We start from the raw sequence: 22905 nt of genomic DNA on the forward strand, positions 1-22905 counted from the left end.
ATAAATTGACAGCTAATCACCTCAAGACAATACAAAATTTCTGTATACATAATTTAAAAGAAGTGTAAGGGAGGTAAATCCAAACATACATAACATTGTACTTTAAATGTGTTTGGATTACCTCCTTTACACTGCTTTTAAATTGTCCATTAACAAGGAAACCCTTTTTTTATCCCCCTTTTTTGCCCCTAATTCCTAAACGGTTTGAGCCATAACCCCCCAAAGCCAATCCTAACCATCCCTTTGTGGTATGGAAACTTGTGGTATAATTTCAGAGAGATCCATACACCGTTCCACAAGTTATTGTCATGAAACTAGAAAGATGCTTATTTGGGCCCCTTTTTGGCCCCTAATTCCTACTGTTAGGACTATAACCCCAATAATCAATCCCAACCTTCCTTTTGTGGTTATAAACCTTGTGTTTAAATTTCATAGATTTCTATTTACATTTACTAAAGTTATTGTCCGGAAACCAAATGTCTTCGGACGACGACGACGTGATACCAATAAACGACCGCAAAAAATGCTTATTTGGGCCCCTAATTCCTTAACTGTTCGGACCATAACCCCCAAAATCAATCCCAACCTTCCTTTTGTGGTAATAAACCTTGTGTTTAAATTTAATAGATTTCTATTTACATATACTAAAGTTATTGTCCTGAAAACAAATGTCTTCGGACGAGGACGACGTGATACCAATATACGACCGCAAAAAATTTTGCGGTCGTATAAAAAATGGTAAAAATCATTTTTCAAGGGCAATAACTGCTATTAAGAATCAATTGACATTTTCAGTCAAGTTTGGTTCATTTGTAGGTCTTACATTGCTGAACATTTTTGCTGTTTGAATTTATTGTCTATCTACCATAGCTTCTGCAAAACACCAATAAATTTGGAAAATGTTATCTTTCAAGGGAATTTAAATCATCTTTCAAGGGCAATAACTCCTAAAAGGGATCAATTGACGATTTTGGTCATTGGACTCTTTTGTAGGTCTTAACATTTTTACAGTTTGAAGTTTCTCTCTATTATAGTTAATGCAAAAAATGTTGAAAAAAATTGTCTTCCAATGGTTATAACTCCTATAAGGGTTTAATTGGCAATTTTGGTCATGCTGAATTTTTTTGTAGGGCTGAACATTTTTTTCCATTTATGTATCATAGTTTCTGAAAAAAAATTTAAAATTGAATAAAAATAGTCTTTCATGGGCAATAACTCTTATAAGGGATTAATTGACAAATTGGGTCCTTAGACTTATTGGTAAATCTTACTTTGCCAAACCGTTTTGCTGTTTAAAATTTCTCTTTATCTTTAATAGTTTTCAAGGAAACAAGAGTGCACACGCTGAAATGTCTCGCCTTCTTTACTAATCATTTATATTATGTTGATAGTCCTAAATATAAAGCTTTATTACAACTGTCACATAAACTTAACATTAACCAAGTAAACTAAACATTGACCAATGAACCATGAAAATGAGGTCAAGGTCAGATGAACCATGCTAGGCAGGCATGTACAGCTAACAATTCTTCCATACAACAAATATAGTTGACCTATTGTTTATAGTTTAAGAAAAACAGACCAAAACACAAAAACTTAACACTGAGCAATGAACCTTGAAAATGAGGTCAAGGTCAAATAAAACCTGCCTGACTGACATATAGATCATAAAATATTTCCATACACCAAATATAGTTGAACTATTGCATATAGTATTAGAAAAAAAGACCAAAACTCAAAAACTTAACTTTTGACCACTGATCCATGAAAATGAGGTCAAGGTCAGATGACACCTGCCAGCTAGACATGTACACCTTACAATCATTCCATACACCAAATATAGTAGACCTATTGCATACAGTATAAGAAAAACAGACCAAAACACAAAAACTTAACACTGAGCAATGAACCTTGAAAATGAGGTCAAGGTCAAATAAAACCTGTGTGACTGACATATAGATCATAAAATATTTCCATACACCAAATATAGTTGAACTATTACATATAGTATTAGAAAAAAAGACCAAAACTCAAAAACTTAACTTTGACCACTGAACCATGAAAATGAGGTCAAGGTCAGATGACACCTGCCAGCTAGACATGTACACCTTACAATCATTCCATACACCATTTATAGTTGACCTATTGCATACAGTATTAGAAAAAAAGACCAAAACTCAAAAACTTAACTTGACCACTGAACCATGAAAATGAGGTCAAGGTCAGATGACACCTACCAGTTGGACATGTACACCTTACAATCATTCCATATACCAAATATAGTAGACCTACTGCTTATAGTATCTGATATATGGACTTGACCACGAAAACTTAACCTGGTTCACTGATCCATGAAATGAGGTCGAGGTCAAATGAAAATTGTCTGACGGGCATGAGGACCTTGCAAGGTACGCACATACTAAATATAGTTATCCTGTTACTCATAATAAGAAAGAAATTAACATTACAAAAAATGTTGACTTTTTTTTCAAGTAGTCACTGAACCATGAAAATGAGGTCAAGGACATTGGACATATGACAGACGGAAACTTCGGAACATAAGGCATCTATATACAAAGTATGAAGCATCCAGGTCTTCTAGCTTCTAAAATATAAAGCTTTTAAGAAGTTAGCTAACGCCGCCGCCGCCGGATCACTATCCCTATGTCGAGCTTTCTGCGACAAAAGTCGCAGGCTCGACAATAACCAAAAACTGAGAAATTTCATAAAAATAATTATTTCAGGGGCAATAACTCTGTTGTCTGATTTGTCTGAAAATTTTCTAGCTAATTGATCTTGACCTGCTGATCCTTTTTAACATGTTAGTTTTGCTCTAACTGCTTTGAGTATGAGATATAAGCCAAAAACTGCATTTTCCCCCAATGTTCTATTTTTAGCCATGCTGGCCATGTTTGTTGACTGACCAGAATAATATTCACAAACTTTATACTAGATACCATTGTTGAAATTGATTCAGTAGTTTCAGAGGAACGCCATGACGGATGCCATATGATGGCAATAACTCACATTTTGATACATATTTTTTTCCTTTTTTGCAATCAGTAATGTGCACAATCAATATTGTCCACATCACTGATATTGTTAATACAATCGCCATTCAAACTAACTTCAAGTAGGTAAAGTTTTGTGATCAGACAAAATGATGTTAGTCCATTTCTAGTCCTTAATGCGGCAGATATTGTTTGTCAGTCTCCTCCTAAATTGGGTTTTTTGACAATGGCTAAAGTCCATTTGATACGAGGGGAATCTTCATATACTTGTACAACGTCTCCAATGTTGAGCATCTGTTTACTGTTCCCTGTATTATGATGGTAATACTCATGTTTCCATTTACACCAAAAACTTTGAATGATCTGTGATTTCATTTTAGACAATTTATTTATAGATTTACGAGTCATATCATTTAGTGAATATTCCATTTCTCGATTTGCAGGGTACAGTAGGGATGTAACCCTGATCTGTAAAGTAAGTGCAACAGGATGAGCAGTTCATCTAATGGGTCTGTTGAAACGTATGTTAAAGGTCTGTTGTTGAGTATAGTCCAAACTTCCATCACAATGGTCCTGAGTAGGAAATTGTTGATTAGCTTGGGGTCATAAATATGTAGCCAGGTAAAATTGTAAAAATTAGTATGAATGATTTTTTTTTCCTTTCACAAATTGTAGTGACGAAATTGATCCTTTAAACTTTTATTATTTTGAAAATTAGCAATTGAAAAATTTGTAACTACTCCAAATGGGTCATCCAATTTGTATGCAAATTCCGTTGGAGATAGACCTTGACTTGCTGATCAATTACACCAATGTCAGATTTGCTCGAACTGCTTTATTTTTTCTTTAGGTATCAGCCAAAACATTGACGTTTCAAATTTAAAGGTAACAACTCCAAAGTGATTTGTCTGATTTTTTTCTGAAAATTCTGCAGGATTTTAACATTGACCTGCTGATCATTTATATAACTTCAAAGAACTTGAAATTGGTTATACGAAAGATTTCTTGCTGTTGTGCAATACACTGTGCTGTTGCGCAATACTTAGTAAATCTGTTGTCAAGTCTATTAACAAATAAAATCTTATAACTCGGAAATGTAACATCGAAAATTTATAAAAATCAAAAGGGAGCTTATAAAAATAGATATAAACAATTTACCAAAGTTTCATCAAAAATGCTGAAAAGCATTTTTGAACTATTGTCCAAATACTGGAAAATACCCCTTTTCGTAATGAATAAAACCCCATAAATCGGAAACGTATAGTCTGAAATTTATAAAAATCAAAAGGTAGCTCATGTCGATTGAAATAAACAATTCACCAAAGTGTTTGCAAATTGGTGAAATTGTTTTTGAGTTATTGTCTGAAAACTGGAAAATCCCCCCTATTATAATGAATAAAACCCCAAAACTCGGAAACAGTACATCCAAAATTTTTAAAAAACAAAAGGGAGCTTATGTCAATAGATATGAACAATTCACAAAAGTTTCATGCAAATTGGTGAAATATTTTTTGAGTTATTGTCCGAAAACTGGAAAATCCCCCCTTTTTTAATGAATAAAACCCAAAAACTCGGAAACGGTAAATCAGAAATTTATAAAAAACGAAAGGGAGCTCACGTCAATAGATATGAACACTTCACAAAAGTTTCATGCAAATTGGTGAAATTTTTTTGAGTTATTGTCGGAAAACTGGAAAATCCCCCCTTTTTTAATGAATAAAACCCCAAAACTCGGAAATGGTAAATCTGAAATTTATAAAAAACGAAAGAGAGCTCATGTCAATATATATAAACAATTCACCTAAGTTTCATGCATATTGGTTAAAGCGTTTTTGAATTAATGTCCGAGATGTTGACGACGGACGAAAGGACAGACGGACGGACAGACGGTCAACGGTAAACCATAATACGTCCCGTAAACGGGCGTATAAAAATGACACTAAAGGAACATTCAAATAAAATTTGGTAATATTTTGCCCAGTAGTTTCAGAGGAAAAGATTTTAAAAAAGTTTACAACAATGGACGACAAACGCAAAGTGTTTGCAAAAGCTCTCATTTCCTTTTAATGTAATAAGTTTTTGTATAGTGTTAGTGTTAGGCTATGATACAGCTTTTCGGTTTTCAGTTTTTTTTTAAATACTCAAAAGTACTATGGCTTTTTCAATAATCAATATCAAATGTCAAGATGGTGACTGGTTTTACAAACGTTTCAAGACAATGTCCAGCAGTTGGAATAGTTTATTTCTTGAACATATGGCTTTGTCTTAAAAGCCCAATGCAAAAAAAACACTGTACTTTTGTGTCTATCAAAATCATTGTGAGTCAGACTTTAACGTGAAAAAAAGCCAATGATCAGGGACCAGACGGAAATACTGTGTTCTACATCGATTGTTACCTTCATATTTAAGTTCTATCTTCAAATAAATGTGATATAAATAAGACATTCAAAAACCCAAAACCATTTGAAATTTGTTGCTCACAATCAGCATCAAACAAGCCCATTTCATTCCTTCCTAATGGGTGCAAACAGTGCCCTTAATGAGAAGGCAGTCCGAAAGGAAGACGTTCTTTTCATTCTTTTTTTCTCTTAGCATTTGCTATCATGAAAATTTAATCAATACTGTTATTGTCATTAAACTGCACCCAGTCATTATGTTCTAAAAATAGCCAAACAGGCAACTAAGGAATAAACTTATAGTGTGCCTTTGTTAAATCAAGGAAGTATTATATTGACAGGAACTACTACGACCAGACTTAAAACTTTTCATCTGCTATGCCGAGTGTAATTTAATGACATGTTTACTAACTTGAAACATGGCACGTTATTTACACTTTACACACCAACGTGTGGCACCCTACAATATTGTCATTCTCGGTTGCTTTCGCGATTCTGGAAATAAACGAAGAAATCGAAAGTTGTGATAAATTCTAAAGAAACAACAATCGGCAAACCTTGGCAAATTCCGTTACCCTATATATGCCTATGTGAGCAGATTGATAGATTGATGGATTTGTGCGAGACATCTTTAATTCTAGAAAAAGACATTGACGATGGAAATTTGTACCATATTAATTGAATAAATACACCATGTTTATTGATTTATTTTTTCGGTAGAAATTGCACTATGTATATATATTGCAAGTTGTGATTAATTACTGTTTGTTTAACTCCAGTGGCATACACATTTCATGCATATTTAAGGCGATTGTAAAATGATTTTTCTGATTAAAATAAAGAATCAAAGAGATTTTAAATAGATGTAAGAATTATAAGGCTTTGCTATAAATCCAGGGTAAGATCATTGGTTGGTATACGAATGTTTCCGCTGAGCCCCGGTGTGTTGAAATTTTTGTAAGTACTGTAACTGTAAAGTTATATTTACAAGTATCATTTGGACAGAAAGAGATAAAATATTTTATGGAACAGAGATGGTTTAGCCATTCCATAACATTTTATATGTCTTTGTTTTTTTCTTCTCAAATTGATAAATATGGGTCAAATCATATGTCATGATTGGCACATTCAAAAATGTATAAATAGAAATACTGACACCGGCTATATAATATAGGACAAAATTCGTTCAAATACTAATATTTTAGCAGTTTTGAATTTCACATTTGCCAAAAAATTAAAACAAACATATATATTTAAATAACGAGGTGCATCTTTTTTTTTTTCTATATTTGTTTTATATAATTTCTGTGTAATTTAGTCCTTGATCAATAAATCCAGGCCCTTTACTATATATATTAATCGATTCGTCACAATTCTGGTGTATATTTACATCAGGAAAATTTTAGTGACTCGGCAGTAACCGGAACACACCCTAATGACACTTTTAACTTAACCCCTGAAAAAACAAGCATTCTGTGAGTATTGCCTGGCAATACATAGTCCCCTACCAGTTAAAAATTCATTGTACTGGAACAAAATGCTAACTTGATTTATAACTTGTCATGGTGTAAACTATATAACAAATATCAAGTCAATATCTTCAAGCATGACGAAAAAAAGTGAATTTTCTAAGTTCAAGGACCATAACTCTGCACAAAATCGTCAGACCGGAACAAAATTTGAAACTGATCAGTAACTTGCCATGATAAAACAATACACCAAATATCATATCCATATCTTCAAGCACAAAGAAAATAAAATGCTTCGCTGGGCGCAGCTTGATACGACCGCAGAGGTCGAACCCTGAACAGTTGGGGCAAGTATGGACACAACATTCAAGCTTGATACAGCTCTGAATTTGGATTGTGATTAAATATTTGACACAGCATAGGTTTCTGACACAGAAAGAATGTGGTCTAAGAACTTCAATTTTTTTAATTTACCTATTATGGTCCAATGTCCAAAATCAAAATACATGGTTAGATTCAGCATATCAAAGAACCCCATATATTCAATTTTTGTTGAAATCAAACAAAGTTTAATTTTGGACCCCAACTTGGACAAACTTGAAAACTGGTCCCATAATCAAAAATCTAAACACATGTTTAGATTCAGCATATCAAAGTACCCGAAGAATTCAATTTTTGTTAAAATCAAACTAAGTTTAATTTTGGACCCTTTGGACCTTAATGTAGACAAATTTAAAAAACGGGACCCAAAATTAAAAATCTAAAAACACGGTTAGATTTGGCATATCAAAGAACCCCAATTATTCAATTTTTGATGAAATCAAACAAAGTTTAATTTTGGACCCTTTTGACCTCAATATGAACCAATTTGATAGCGGGCCCACAAATAAAAAATCTAAATACATGGTAAGATTCAGCATATCAAAGAACCCCATATATTCAATTTTTGTTGAAATCAAACAAAGTTTAATTTTGGACCCCAATTTGGACCAACTTGAAAACTGGTCCCATAATCAAAAATCTAAACACATGTTTAGATTCAGCATATCAAAGAACCCCAAAAAATCAATTTTTGTTAAAATCAAACTAAGTTTAATTTTGGACCCTTTGGACCTTAATGTAGACCAATTTATAAAACAGGACCCAAAATTAAAAATCTAAATACACGGTTAGATTTGGCATATCAAAGAACCCCAATAATTCAATTTTTGATGAAATCAAACAAAGTTTCATTTTGGACCCTTTTGACCTCAATATGAACCAATTTGATAGCGGGCCCACAAATAAAAAATCTAAATACATGGTAAGATTCAGCATATCAAAGAACCCCATATATTCAATTTTTGTTGAAATCAAACAAAGTTTAATTTTGGACCCCAATTTGGACCAACTTGAAAACTGGGCCAAAAATCTAAAATCTAAATACATGTTTAGATTCAGCATATCAAAGAACCCCATATATTCAATTTTTGTTGAAATCAAACAAAGTTTAATTTTGGACCCCAACTTGGACCAACTTGAAAACTGGGCCCATAATCAAAAATCTAAACACATGTTTAGATTCAGCATATCAAAGAACCCCAAGAATTCATTTTTTGTTAAAATCAAACTAAGTTTAATTTTGGACCCTTTGGACCTTAATGTAGATCAATTTAAAAAACGGGACCCAAAATTAAAAATCTAAATACACGGTTAGATTCGGCATATCAAAGAACCCCAATAATTCAATTTTTGATGAAATCAAACAAAGTTAAATTTTGGACCCTTTGGACCTCAATGTGGACCAATTTAAAAACGGGGCCCAAAATCCAAAAACTTAATACACGGTTAGATTCAGCATATTAAAGAACCCCAAGAATTCAAGAATAAAACCCCATTGAAATTGATCAAGAAATAAGCAATTTATACGAAGTATCTTCTTTTGCACAATACTGTGCAATTGAATATTTCTTGCTATTGCGCAATACTGTACAATTGACAATTTCTTACTATTGCGCAATATTGTGCTATTGGATATTTCTTGCTATTGCGCAATACTGTGCAATTGAAGATTTCTTGCTATTGCGCAATACTGCGCAATTGAAGATTTCTTGCTATTGTGCAATACTGTGCAATTGAAAATTTCTTGCTATTGCACAATACTTATTATATAATAATTTACACATCCTGTTTGGTGTGTATCTCCTACCATATCATTATTATTTGCTTTTAAATATAAATCAGAAATAACCAACTTAAAATGGAAAATTTTAAAAGGAAAAAAAAAGGAAAAAAAAAAAAAAAAAAAAAAAAAAAAATCCCCCCCCCCCCCAAATTTTTTGAACCCCCTTATGATTCATCACCCCCAAACTCAATCCCAGCCTTCCCTTTGTGGTATGGTACCTTGCAGTACAATTTCAGAGAGATCCATACACTTGAACACAAGTTATTGTCTGGAAACTAGAAAAATGCTTATTTTTGGCCCCTTTTTGGCCCCCAATTCCTAAACGTTTCGGGCAATTACCCCCAAACTCAATTCCAGCTTTCCCTTTGTGATATGGAACCATGTAGTACAATTTCAGAAATATCCAAACACTTACACACAAGTTATTGTCATGAAACTAGAAAAATGCTTGTTTTTTGCCCCTTTTTTGGCCCCTAATTCCTAAAATTTTGAGGCAATTACCCCCAAAATCAATTACAGCCTTCCCTTTGTGATATGGAACCTTGTGGTACAATGTCAGAGAGATCCATACACTTACACACAAGTTATTGTCTGAAAGTTACAAAAATGCTTATTTTTGGCCCCTTTTTGGCCCCTAATTCCTTAACTGTTGGTACCATAACCCCCAAAATCAATCCCAACCTTCCTTTCGTGGTATTGAACCTTATGGTGAAATTTCATGGAGATCCATTCACTTAAACTAAAGTTAGAGTGCGAAAACCAATGTGTCTTCGGACGACGCCGGACGACGACGACGACGACGACGACGACGACGACGACGACGACGACGACGCCAACGTCATACCAATATACGACCAAAAAATTTTTAATTTTTGCAGTCGTATAAAAAGTGTGGAAAACTGATTTGCTGGACTGACGGATGGACAGACAGACAGACGGACGGAGTGCAAACCTTAAGTCCCCTTCGACTTCGTCGGTAGAGGACTAATAAAATAATGTCACTTACTATTTTAAAACGTTGTAGTATAATTAATTCTGGGCCGATTATCATTTATTATGCATCAGTCGATTCGTTTAAATAAGTTTTTTAATGAATAAAGGTCAACCGAAGCGATTGAAATAAGCAAATGTGTTTTCCGACAGGTATTGTTAACCTGTCTCGATAAAAACCATGTGATTGATAAGAAGTATTTCTGGTCACTTTATGACCGCGGCATCGCAGATAGTCACAAAAGGAAATTAACAATAGAATACTAATTAGAAAGTTTGCATTCATTTTCTACAGGGATCCCTGGGTTATAAATAAGTGCTTATTAATAGTTGTAGTTCCTGTCAATATAATACTTCCATGGTTAAATTTACTTAAATTAAATGATTTTCAGGACAAAATAGTACAGCATCCGTTTTTTTAAAAACATTTTACCATGTCATGACATGATTTCTCATTGCTAGCTGTTGGTAACATAAACTATGTACAAGGAACACAAAATAACAACCTACCATTTTTGAGTGTTTTACCTGTATGTTATTTAAATACAGAAAAAGGTTTACAATGCCTGACTAAGACAGTTATAAAAAATCTAAAACTGGCCAAAAGCTATCTCATTTATGAAAAATAACAAAGATTTGGGGAAAGGCAATACCACAGTTTTCTCTTTTCCAATGGCCCTAATATTGAGATTAAAAGACAGAAGTACAAGACCTTTCTTCCTCAAGATTGACAGACTGATCTGGAGATATTGATTCTTTGTCTTTTTCCTCATCATCTTCTCTCTTCCCATCAGACTTATCATCATCTGCTTGATCTTTTCCTTTCTTTTTTCCCTTTTTCTTCTTTTTCTTTTTAGACTTTGGTGGGGTTGACTCTGCAGTGGAAGGCTTGTCATCTTTGTCTGCCTTTAGGTCCTCTGCTTCATCTGCGGCTGCCTCTTCAATTTTCTTACAATCTTCAACCAATACTTTTTTACCTGCTTCCTGCAAATGTATATTTTCATATCCTGAAATTTTCCAGTTTCTACTTTATAAACTTGCATATATACCATAGAACTGGAAATTTCGATGGAACAAAATTTTAGTGATTGGAGGTAAAAATGTGTACCATTTATCTGCATATTTTCAATGTTTGCAATTGGCAACATACAATAAACTAGAGGCTCTCAAGAGCCTGTGTCGCTCACCTGACTCTACTTTGGTTTTAGATATCATGTAAGGATAGATAAAAATCATAACAGATACCCAAATAATGTTTGAGGTCAAATTTGGTTTAATATTGGTCCCGTTATTCAATAAAATATCCTGGTGGCCATTTTGAACAGTAAATTAGCAACAAAGAAGCAACACTTGGTCAGCACCTCATAAGGAACATTCATGCCATGTTTGGTTTCATTCCATTCAGTGGTACTCTAAATGAAGACATTTGTATGTATTTCCCATAGGGTCCTATGTTAAACTAAGTCCCCCGCTGGCGGCCATCTTGGATGATGGATCGGCTTCAAAGTAACAACATTTGGTCAGCATCTCATAAGGAACATTCATGCCATGTTTGGTTTCATTCTATTCAGTTGTACTCTAAAAGAAGACATTTGTATGTATTTCCTATAGATTCCTATGTTAAACTAAGTCACCCACTGGCGGCCATCTTGGATGATGGATCGGCTGCAAAGTAACAACACTTCAACACTTGGTCAGCACCTCATAAGGAACATTCATGCCATATTTGGTTTCATTCCATTCAGTGGTTCTCTAAAAGAAGACATTTGTATGTATTTCCCATAGGGTCCTATGTTAAAATATGTCATCCGCTGGCAGCCATCTTGGATGATGGACCGACTGCAAAGTAACAACACTTGGTCAGCACCTCATAAGGAACATTCATGCCATGTTTTGTTTCATTCCATTCAGTTGTTCTCTAAAAGAAGACATTTGTATGTATTTCCCACAGGGTCCTATGTTAAACTAAGTCCCCCGCTGGTAGCCATCTTGGATGATGGACCGACTGTAAAGTAACAACTCTTGGTCAGCATCTCATAAGGAACATTCATGCCATGTTTGGTTTCATTCCATTCACTGGTTCTCTAAAAGAAGACATTTGTATGTATTTCCCGTAGGGTCCTATGTTAAACTAAGTCCCCCACTGGAGACCATCTTGGATGATGGATCGGCTTCAAAGTAACAACACTTGGTAAGTACCTCAAAAGGAACATTCAGGCCATGTTTGATTTCATTCCATTCAGTGGTTCTCTAAAAGAAGACATTTGTATGTATTTCCCATAGGGTCCTATGTTAAACTAAGTCCCCCGCTGGCGGCCATCTTGGATGATGAATCGGCTTCAAAGTAACAACACTTGGTATAAAGCACCTCATAAGGAACATTCATACCATTTTTTGTTTCATTCCATTCAGTGGTTCTCTAAAAGAAGACATTTGTATGTATTTCCCATAGGGCCCATATTAAACTAAGTCACGCTGGCGGCCATCTTGGATGATGGATCGTCTTCAAAGTAACAACACTAGGTCAGAACCTCATAAGGAGCATTCATTGAATATTTGGTTTCATTCCATTCAGTGGTTCTCTAAATGAAGACATTTGTATGTATTTCCCATAGGGTCCTATGTTAAACTAAGTCCCCCGCTGGCGGCCATCTTGGATAATGGATCGGCTTCAAAGTAACAACATTTGGTCAGCATCTCATAAGGAACATTCATGCCATGTTTGGTTTCATTCTATTCAGTGGTTCTCTAGAAGTTCAAAATGTAAAAAGTTAATGACGACAACGACGACGACGGACGCCAAGTGATGAGAAAAGCTCACTTGGCCCTTTGGGCCAGGTGAGCTAAAAAGTTAATAAAGAAATTTCAACTGCTACTATGACAAAGTAACCATACAACTATCACTATGATTTATCAATTGGAAATGATGCTAAATGATTCAAAGGGAGATCACATTCCTACACACACAATAAAATGATCTGCAGGGCACAGCTTGATACTACCTTAGAGGTCGAACCCTGAACGGTTGGGGCAAGTATGGACACTACATTCAAGCTTGATACAGCTCTGAATTTGGATTGTGACAAAATCCAAATTCTAAAGACATGGTTAGATTCAGCATATTAAAGAACCCCAGGAATTCAAGACTTGAAGAGTTCACCTGACAATACACTTGTAATTAAATTTCCGGTCATTGACCACGGTATTGATTTATGACATTCTTTTTTTTATCATCATGATAAATACATGTAATTAGTTATGCATTGTTATATTTTATGACAAATTATTCATACTGTAATCATACATTTATGGGCTGGGTGTGCACAAAGAAGGGATTACGACTTAGTGATCAACTCAAAACTACTCAACCGGCTTCTTTAATCTTTTTGTATGTTATCTACAACAGCTTGGACAATAACACCCAAAATCAAACCCAACCTTCCTTTTGTGGTATGGAACCTTGTGCTACAATTTCATAGAGATCCATTCACTTATACTCAAGCTATTGTCTGGAAACAAAATGTCATCGGATGACGAAGACGCAGACTACGACAACGCCGACTATGACAACGCAGACAATGTCATAACATTATACGAACACAAATAAAAAGTCAGTGCTTTGCAACATAAATAGGCAAGAACTAAGTTAGTTAAAACAGAATTACTTCAATGTGCCTAAAATATATACATGTATATGACTGGCCAGTTAAATTTGTTTTTGCTTTATATATATTTTCTCCAGCCTTATTAGTGAGGCTGATAAAAAGGTAAAAGGTGCAATGATTTTATATATTATTCTGGAGAGCATCTAAGGTAAGCAGATTAATTTTGCATTTTATTTTAAAAATTGAGTTTAATACATATCTTTACTTACACTATGAACTTGGTGAAATATAAACCGACACCAGCTCTGAATCAGTCGAAGCAAGTTTATGCGACTTTCATTTTCCTCATTTTCTGACAAAACAAGTCCTAAAGCTGATGCTTCTGGTATGGTACGGAAAGCTCGTAGAAAATTTGTTGCTTGGCATGTCTGGCCTTTCTGTGAATCTAACATATGGAACAAAAATCCCAATTCACAAGAAAGACAGAATTCCTTCTTGCATAAATGATTCAACAAGGCAACTCGCAATGGCTCTATATAGTACAAAACCTGCAAAATATATACATGACAAATTTCATTTTTGTTTATAAGATATAATTACTTTAAGTCATACTGAGTTTATTTCAATTCTCATACCCTCCCTGTCCACTCACAAAATGACCTTTGAGTGTTGGCCTCTCTTGTGATAACATAAAAGGTACCAATTTTTCTGCACCAGATGCGCATTTCGACAATCAATGTCTCTTCAGTGATGCTCGAGGCCAAAATATTTGAAAATCTAAAGCTTATTAAAAACATGGAGAGCAATAAACCAAAAAGGACAAAAAGTATAGCCAAAGCTGGGCAAGGAATTAGAGCTTTGCATGAGGGAGATACATTCCTTAATTTTAAATAATTTCCAAAATTTTGTAACAGCAAATTTTAATAACACAAAATCCGTATTTTAATGCCAGTACCGAAGTACTGGCTACTGGGCTGGTGATACCCTCGGGGACTCGTCTTAATCCTCTATTGGTTTGTATTAACATGAGCAACATGATGAGTGCCACATGTGGAGCAGAATCTGCTTACTCTTCCAGAGCACCAGAGATCACTCCCAGTTTTTGGTGGGATTCGTATTGCTCAGTCTTTTGTTTTCGATGTTGTGTTTTGAGTACTATTGTTTGTCCGTTTGTCTTTTTCTTTTTTAGCCATGGCGTTGTCAGTTTATTTTTCAACTTATGAGTTTGAATGTCCATTGGTATCTTTCGCCTCTCTTTGATATATGCATTAAATAAATGGGGAATGTGTCCATGGGACACAGATGATGCCCATGCTTGCATATAAAATTATAAAGGGACATAACTCAAGAACTGTAAAAGTGATGCTACTCAAATTTGTACTTGATCTGAGTTTTGTGGTAATAAGCATTATTATAAGTGTCATAACATTTAGTTGAGGCAAACTAAAGTTAGAGAATAGAAACGAATAGTTCAGCAATTTTTCCATTTGTAACGGGGCATAAATCTAGAACGGTAAAAGTGACACCACCAAAATTCAAACTTGATCTGTGTTTTGTGGTAATTAGCATTGTGTAGTTTCGTAACATTTGGTTGAGGCAAACTAAAGTTAGAGAACGGAAATGAAAAATTCAGCAATTTTTCCATTTGTAAAGGGCATAACTCTAGAACGGTAAAAGTGACGCCACCAAAATTCAAACTTGATCTGTGTTTTGTGGTAATAAGCATTGTGTATAAGTTTCATAACATTTGGTTAAGGCAAACTAAAGTTAGAGAACGGAAACCAATTTTGGGACGTACGTACAGACGGACAAGGGTAAAACTGAATGCTCCCTCTGCTACGGCGGGGGCATAACAAGGTCAAGGACAGATGAAGCCAGTCAGAAGGACCTTACTTTATTCCATACACCAAATACAGCTAATCTTTTACTTATAGTATCTGAGAAACAGGCCAAACCTCAAAAACTTAACATTGACAAATGGACCATGAAAATGAGGTCAAGTTCAGATGAAACCTGCGAGTTGAACATGTACACCTTTCAGTCATTCCACACACCAAATATAGTTGACCTATTGCTTATAGTATCTGAGGTATACGGACTTGACCACGAAAACTTAACATTGATCACTGATCCATGAAATGAGGTTGAGGTCAGGTGAGCCATGTCTGACGGATATATGTAGACCTTGCAAGCATCCAATATACCAAATATAGTTACCCTTTAACTCATAAGAAGGGAGTATTTCACAGCGACAAAACAACCAAAACAAGCATTCTGAGATTATTGCATGGCAATACATAGCCCTCTACAAGTTAAAAATTCATTGCACTGGAACAACTAACTTGATCTATAACTTGTCCTGGTGTTAACATGGTTAAACTATATAATGAATATCAAATCATAATATTCAAGCATGTCGGAGGACTATAACGCTGCAAAAAAATCATCTGAACCAAACAAAATTCAAACTTGATCTGTAACTAGTCATTGTAAAACTATATACCAAATACCAAATCAATATATTTGTGTATAATGAAAATAAATTGCTTCGGCAAGCGCAGCTGGATACGACCGCAGAGGTCCAACCCTGAACAGTTGGGGCAAAAATGGACACAATATTCGCGCTTGATACAGGTCTTAGATTGTAATTAAATATTTGACACATAAAAGGTTTCTGACACAGAATAACTGTAGTCAAAGAACTTAGAATTGATTATATGATTTGAATTTATATTCAATTTTTTGCTTTTGTGCAATACACTTTGCTGTTGCGAATTGACCCCCCCTCCCCCGACAAAAAAAAATAAAAAAATTTTACACTGCTTTTAAATTGTCTTAATTGTCTTAATTGTTCATTTACCATTACTTTATACATAATTTAAAAGCAGTGTAAGGGAGGTAATTCAAATGATGTATTAGAATTACCTCCCTTATACTGCTTTAAATTATGTTTTGAACTAAAGTATTTGTCCATTAACCAGGACACCCTTGTTTTTCCCCCTTTTTTGCCCCTAATTCCTAAAGGGTTTGAGCCATAACCCCCCAAAGCAAATCCTAACCATCCCTTTGTGGTATGGAAACTTGTGGTATAATTTCAGAGAGATCCATACACCGTTCCACAAGTTATTGTCTGGAAACTAGAAAAATGCTTATTTTTGGCCCCTAATTCCTTAACTGTTGGTACCAAAACCCCCAAAATCAATCCCAACCTTCCTTTTGTGGTATTGAACCTTATGGTAAAATTTCATAGAGATCCATTCACTTAAACTAAAGTTATTGTGCGAAAACCAATGTGTCTTCGGACGACGACGATGACGCCAACGTCATACCAATATACGACCGCAAAAATTTTTTTTGCGGTCGTATAAAAATGCAGAAAACTTATTACTTGCCTGAATTTTCTAAATCAAAAGAACATAACTCTGCACAAAATGATCAGATGGGAAAAAAATTCGAGCTTGATCTGTAACTTGTCATGGTAAACTATATACCAAATATCAAGCATGACGAAAAAAAGTGTGGAAAACTGATTACTTGCGTGAATTTTCAAAGTCCAAGGATTTCATAGAGATCCATTCACTTAAACTAAAGTTATTGTGCGAAAACCAATGTGTCTTCGGACGACGACGATGACGCCAACGTCATACCAATATACGACCGCAAAAATTTTTTTTGCGGTCGTATAAAAATGCAGAAAACTTATTACTTGCCTGAATTTTCTAAATCAAAAGAACATAACTCTGCACAAAATGATCAGATGGGAAAAAAATTCGAGCTTGATCTGTAACTTGTCATGGTAAACTATATACCAAATATCAAGCATGACGAAAAAAAGTGTGGAAAACTGATTACTTGCGTGAATTTTCAAAGTCCAAGGATCATAACTCTGCACAAAATCATCAGACCAGAACAAAAATCAAATAGAATCTGTAACTGGTCATGATAAAACTATATACCAAATATCAAATCAGTATCTTCAAGCATGAAGGAAAAAAGTGTGGAAAATTGATTTGCCGGACTGAAGGTCGGACAGACACTGCAGCTGAGACAGACAGACGGACGGAGTGCGAACCTGAACTTCGTCGATATGGGACTAAAAATATTCAAACAGTTGCTCAACCATGAAAAAAGGCAATAGATATATGACAGACAGGAAACTAAGTAAGATAAGAAAATAAGGCATTTGCACACAAGGTATGAAGCATCCAGGTCTTCTACCTCCTGAAATATTAAGCTTTATATACATGTAAAAATAGTTTATGCCATTGCTGCCGCTGGATTGTAATCTCTATGTCTTGCATTCTGCGACTTTCGACACATGCAGTCTTCACAATAGACTTGAATCTAAAGGCCCGAAGCTGAATTTTAAGAAGATTTTAGTTAGATTAAATTGGCCTGTGAAGATGATTTTAAAGGCCCAACAGTTTTATAAGCCTGGGCTGGTGGGCCTGTGGTTGAGCGGGAAGACTGCACATGCGAGACAAAAAGATCAAGGTTTAATGAATATTGATTAATATACTCATGATCTAAGAGACTGATCATTTTATTTCATTCAGGGGACCTGGAAGGAAAAATTGGAATTTTTCTACTTTTTTTTCCAAGTCCCACCTTGAAGGAAAATAAATTCAAGACCCCCTTCCAAAAGCCATGAATATTTCAACACCCCTTCGGGCTCCCTACAAATTTCTCAATACTTTAATACTGCCTGTTTCAGTACTGACCCCGTTATAGGTTCAAGGTTATATTAGCTTATTGGCCCCGAGACTAAAGGGTTGAGGACCAATACATATGATCATGAATCTTCGATTAAAAAAACAAGAAACTTACTATTAAATACACTGTAGGTACAGGAAATCACATTTCAGTCAATTGAACTTGCCTCTTCCCAGTCACAACGAATTGTTTTGTCAATTATATTGTTGTGATTTCTGATTTCCAGTCCAGGTACTATGCTAATGCAATTCTATTTATCTAGCAAACATAAAGTACTTGGGGAGAATATTCAGACATTATGCTTTTTTGTCGACGGAATGATGATAAATTGAAAGTTCTACTCGGAAAGGTTGTGAAATGTTTCCGCAAATCATAACAACAAGAGTGCACACGCTGAAATGTCTCACCTGTTTTGCTGACCATTGATTTTATGTTGAAAGTCTTAAAGATAAAGGTTTTACTACAAGTATCACATAAACTTAACATTTTTAAAGATCCATGACAATAAGGTCAAGGTCAGATAAAAACTGTCATACAGACATGTACACCTTACAATTATTCCATACACCAATATATAAATAACACATAGCTGAAAGGGTGATAGAGCAGATTGTTACCCCGAGAAAACATTGTCAACTGAGGCGAAGCCAAGGTTGACAATGTCTTTTCGAGGGGTAACAATCTGCTCTATCACCCTCTCAGATATGTGTTATTTAATTTATTATACTGAATGTTCTGTTATTACTGTCGATTAAATTTCAAACTCAAAGTAATAAACTATGACGTCTTGTACATAACAACCATCCGTATTTAATAAAGCGCACACTTGATCAAGCGTCTCTGTGAAGGGTAATAAAGTATTTGCCATAGGATAGAGTCGTATTTAATAAAGCGCACACTTGATCAAGCGTTTCCGTGGAGGGTAATAGAGTATTTGCCAAAGGATAGAGTCGTATTTAATAAAGCGCACACTTGATCAAGCGTCTCCATGAAGGGTAATAGAGTAAATTAACACCCTCGTATTAGCCAATCAAAATATGGCATTTTGACGTGAAGTATAATAAATATAAATGACCCATTGCTTATGGTAATTAAAAAACAGACAAAAACACAAAAACTTAGTGTTAACCAATGAAGCATGGAAATGAGGTCAAGGTCAGATGATATTGGCTAGACAGACATGTACACCATACAATCATTCCATACACCAATTATAGTTGACCTATTGCTATTAGTATTTGAAAAACAGACCAAAACACAAAAACTTAACATTGACCAATGAACCATGAAAATGAGGTTAAGGCCTAGGTCAGATGACACCGGCTAGACAGACATGTTCACCTTACAATCATTCCATAAACCAAATAGAGTTGACCAATTGCTTACAGTACTTGAAAAACAGACCAAAACACAAAAAATTAACAATGACAAATGAACCATGAAAATGAGGTCAAGGTCAGATAAAACCTGCCAGTCTGACATGTACCCCTTACAATCATTCCATACACTACATATAGTTGACCTGCTGCTTGTAGTGTCTGAGAAACGGACCTAATCACGTAACTTTAACCTTGATCACTGATCCATGAATTGAGGTTGAGGTCAGGTTAACCCTGTCTAATGAACATGTAGACGTTGCAAGGAACCCATTTACCAAATATAGTTATCCTAATACTCATAATAAGTGAGAAATTCACATGACAAAAAAACTGGAATTTTTTTTCAAGCAGTCACTAAACAATGAAAATGAGGTCAAGGACAATAGGCACATGACAGACTGAAACTTTGTAACATAAGGTATCTGCATACAAGGTATGAAGCACCGCTGGATAGTAATACCTATGTCTCGCACTTTCGTCACAGGCGAGACAAAAACGGCTCATAATTAAATTTTCTCGTCATTAAAATTGTAAAATGTGTCTTCCATTTTCTTTTAATAATGTCTATTCCAGGTTAAGATACATCCAACATAAAATTTTGGAAGCGAAAATTTGCCACCGGAAGTGAAAATCCTGTATTGCCTTTCGGCCTTTTTTCCGTATCGGACTGGGCCAAAAAGTAATATTTACTCATGATTTATGTCAACAGGGCAACGTCAACAGTATTACACATGCTGATTTATCCATAATAGGACTGATTTGCTCTTATCATTTAATAAATATAAATAGTCATACCTGCCAACCTCTGAAACCTTCAAAGAGGGAGATCTCCCTCTCAGCTATGACAGCTGAGGGGGAGCTTTTGCGCGAACGACATTTTCAAGTGAAATATATGACGTGTTCATTTATTCATTTACGAAACACATATAAGAGTTAATAGATATACTTTGTTTCTTTTAATATGGTTATTTCCTACAGAAGGTGTGTTGTTTGTTTCTTTCCTATTACATCATCTTTGACATTAGAATTCCATCAGGACAACATTTCACCCCACATATCTCTGTTAAAAGAGAGCAATCATGTTGTCACAGCTTTTTTTTTTTTATTAAGTTCTTTGAATATTGTTCAATACATACCTTATAAATTTAGTTATAAACATTGAATAGAAGTATAGATCTTTTAAGTGATTTTTAAAATATAATTATTTTTTTTGTCTTAAGGCATACAAAATCTTTTAAACGCCATCCTTTTATGATTCTTTGTTTAATTTGTATTTAGTTTATATTATTTTATCATTTCACATTGTTTTAAGAAGGGTAACTTAAAACAGGATTAAACAGGGGAAGTAATCCCGAAATTTCCTTGAAATGTTTTTTAATAACACAAAGCTTGAAGCAAAAGTCGTTAATGATTGTTAATTAGTACTATGTTTGACACCCAAGCTGTCAAGTAAAGCCATTTAATTTCACATGGTCTGTGATTTACAGGTAAAAACAACCCTCATCAGTGACACAAAAACGTAATTAATGTTGACTTGTCATTCAAGGTTGAAATATCCAACAGCGATTTCCCGAATTTCGCCATTTGAGCGGGAGTCTCCCGCTCAAACCGGGAGGGTTGGCAGGTATGTAAATAGTACACGAGGAACGAAGTTGCATTCATATAAATATTCAATGAGGTATGAAATGGTAAGGGTACGAAATGATTAAAATCATGACAAGAAAACAATGCCACCTATATCACAGTTTGTTAGCTTTTTTGCTTTGCTCAAGGATGTTTATTAGTTATAAGTCCTTGCTTTGCTTAAGTACCACATGAAGGTAGTTCTCCGTTTCATGAAGAAACTTCTTTTATAATTATGTTTAATAAACAAATTCCGATTTTATAATCGTACAAGCTTTCTGTGAATGATTAAAATACTAATGAATACAGGATATCCCTGCTTCTACGAAGTCCGGAATTTCCACCATGACATCACTAGGTTGGATATATTTGGAATATTTCGTAATACTGATGTTTCCAGATTGTAAAAGAAACGTTAATAGTGAAAGGAAGAGCTTGAGATACGATAATTTCATGAGAAACAGAAAACAGAAGGAAAATGTGTAACACAGTGTTTAAAGTCAATCTGTTGAAGCCGTCTTTTCCCAAAAAATAATAAAATGCTTCGCTGGGGCGCAGCTTGTTACGACCGCAGAGGTCGAACCCTGAACAGTTGGGGCAAGTATGGACACAACATTCAAGCTTGATACAGCTCTGAATTTGGATTGTTATTAAATATTTGACACAGCATAGGTTTCTGACACAGAAAGAATGTGGTCTAAGAACTTGAATTTTTTTAATTTACCTATTATGGTCCAATGTCCAAAATCAAAATACATGGTTAGATTCAGCATATCAAAGAACCCCATAAATTCAATTTTTGTTAAAATCAAACAAAGTTTAATTTTGGACCCCAACTTGGACCAACTTGAAAACTGGGCCCATAATCAAAAATCTAAACACATGTTTAGATTCAGCATATCAAAGAACCCCAAGAATTCAATTTTTATTAAAATCAAACTTAGTTTAATTTTGGACCCTTTGGACCTTAATGTAGACCAATTTAAAAAACAGGACCCAAAATTAAAAATCTAAATGCACGGTTAGATTTGGAATATCAAAGAACCCCAATAATTCAATTTTAGATGAAATCAAACAAAGTTTAATTTTGGACCCTTTTGACCTCAATATGAACCAATTTGATAACGGGGTCCACAAATAAAAAATCTAAATACATGGTTAGATTCAGCATATCAAAGAACCCCATATATTCAATTTTTGTTGAAATCAAACAAAGTTTAATTTTGGACCCCAATTAGGACCAACTTGAAAACTGGGCCAAAAATCAAAAATCTAAATACATGTTTAGATTCAGCATATCAAAGAACCTCATATATTCAATTTTTGCTAAAATCAAACAAAGTTTAATTTTGGACCCTTTGGAGCTTAATGTAGACCAATTTGAAAACTTGACCCAAAATTAAAAATCTAAATACACTGTTAGATTCGGCATAACAAATAAATAAATGTGATCAAAGATTTTACAAATCTAATGCGCCATACTGTGCAATTAAAGATTACTTCTTGAAATTTTTCAATATTTGAAATTTGAAAAAAAAATAATATTTGAAGAATA

General features: G+C 34.5%; 1 protein-coding gene and 1 long non-coding RNA gene across 2 annotated transcripts in view; one reads left to right on the forward strand and one right to left on the reverse strand.

Moving 5' to 3' along the window:
* LOC127727935 (PAN2-PAN3 deadenylation complex catalytic subunit PAN2-like) overlaps positions 1-22905 on the reverse strand; it is a 399078-nt gene that overhangs the window by 156103 nt on the left and 220070 nt on the right. Inside the window, exons 14-15 of the mRNA XM_052235095.1 lie at positions 13905-14183; positions 10743-11014 (exon numbers count right to left, since the gene is read on the reverse strand). Of these exons, the coding sequence (XP_052091055.1) occupies positions 10743-11014; positions 13905-14183 (551 nt within the window). The remainder of the gene's footprint in view (positions 1-10742; positions 11015-13904; positions 14184-22905) is intronic.
* The window catches only part of LOC127727947 (uncharacterized), a 150053-nt gene that overhangs the window by 92282 nt on the left and 34866 nt on the right, over positions 1-22905 (forward strand). Inside the window, exon 2 of the long non-coding RNA XR_007993928.1 lies at positions 16215-16269. This is a non-coding gene — a long non-coding RNA (uncharacterized LOC127727947). The remainder of the gene's footprint in view (positions 1-16214; positions 16270-22905) is intronic.

This window comes from Mytilus californianus, unplaced genomic scaffold (genome assembly GCF_021869535.1).
Source record: "Mytilus californianus isolate M0D057914Y unplaced genomic scaffold, xbMytCali1.0.p SCAF_2, whole genome shotgun sequence".
Taxonomy (NCBI): domain Eukaryota; kingdom Metazoa; phylum Mollusca; class Bivalvia; order Mytilida; family Mytilidae; genus Mytilus; species Mytilus californianus.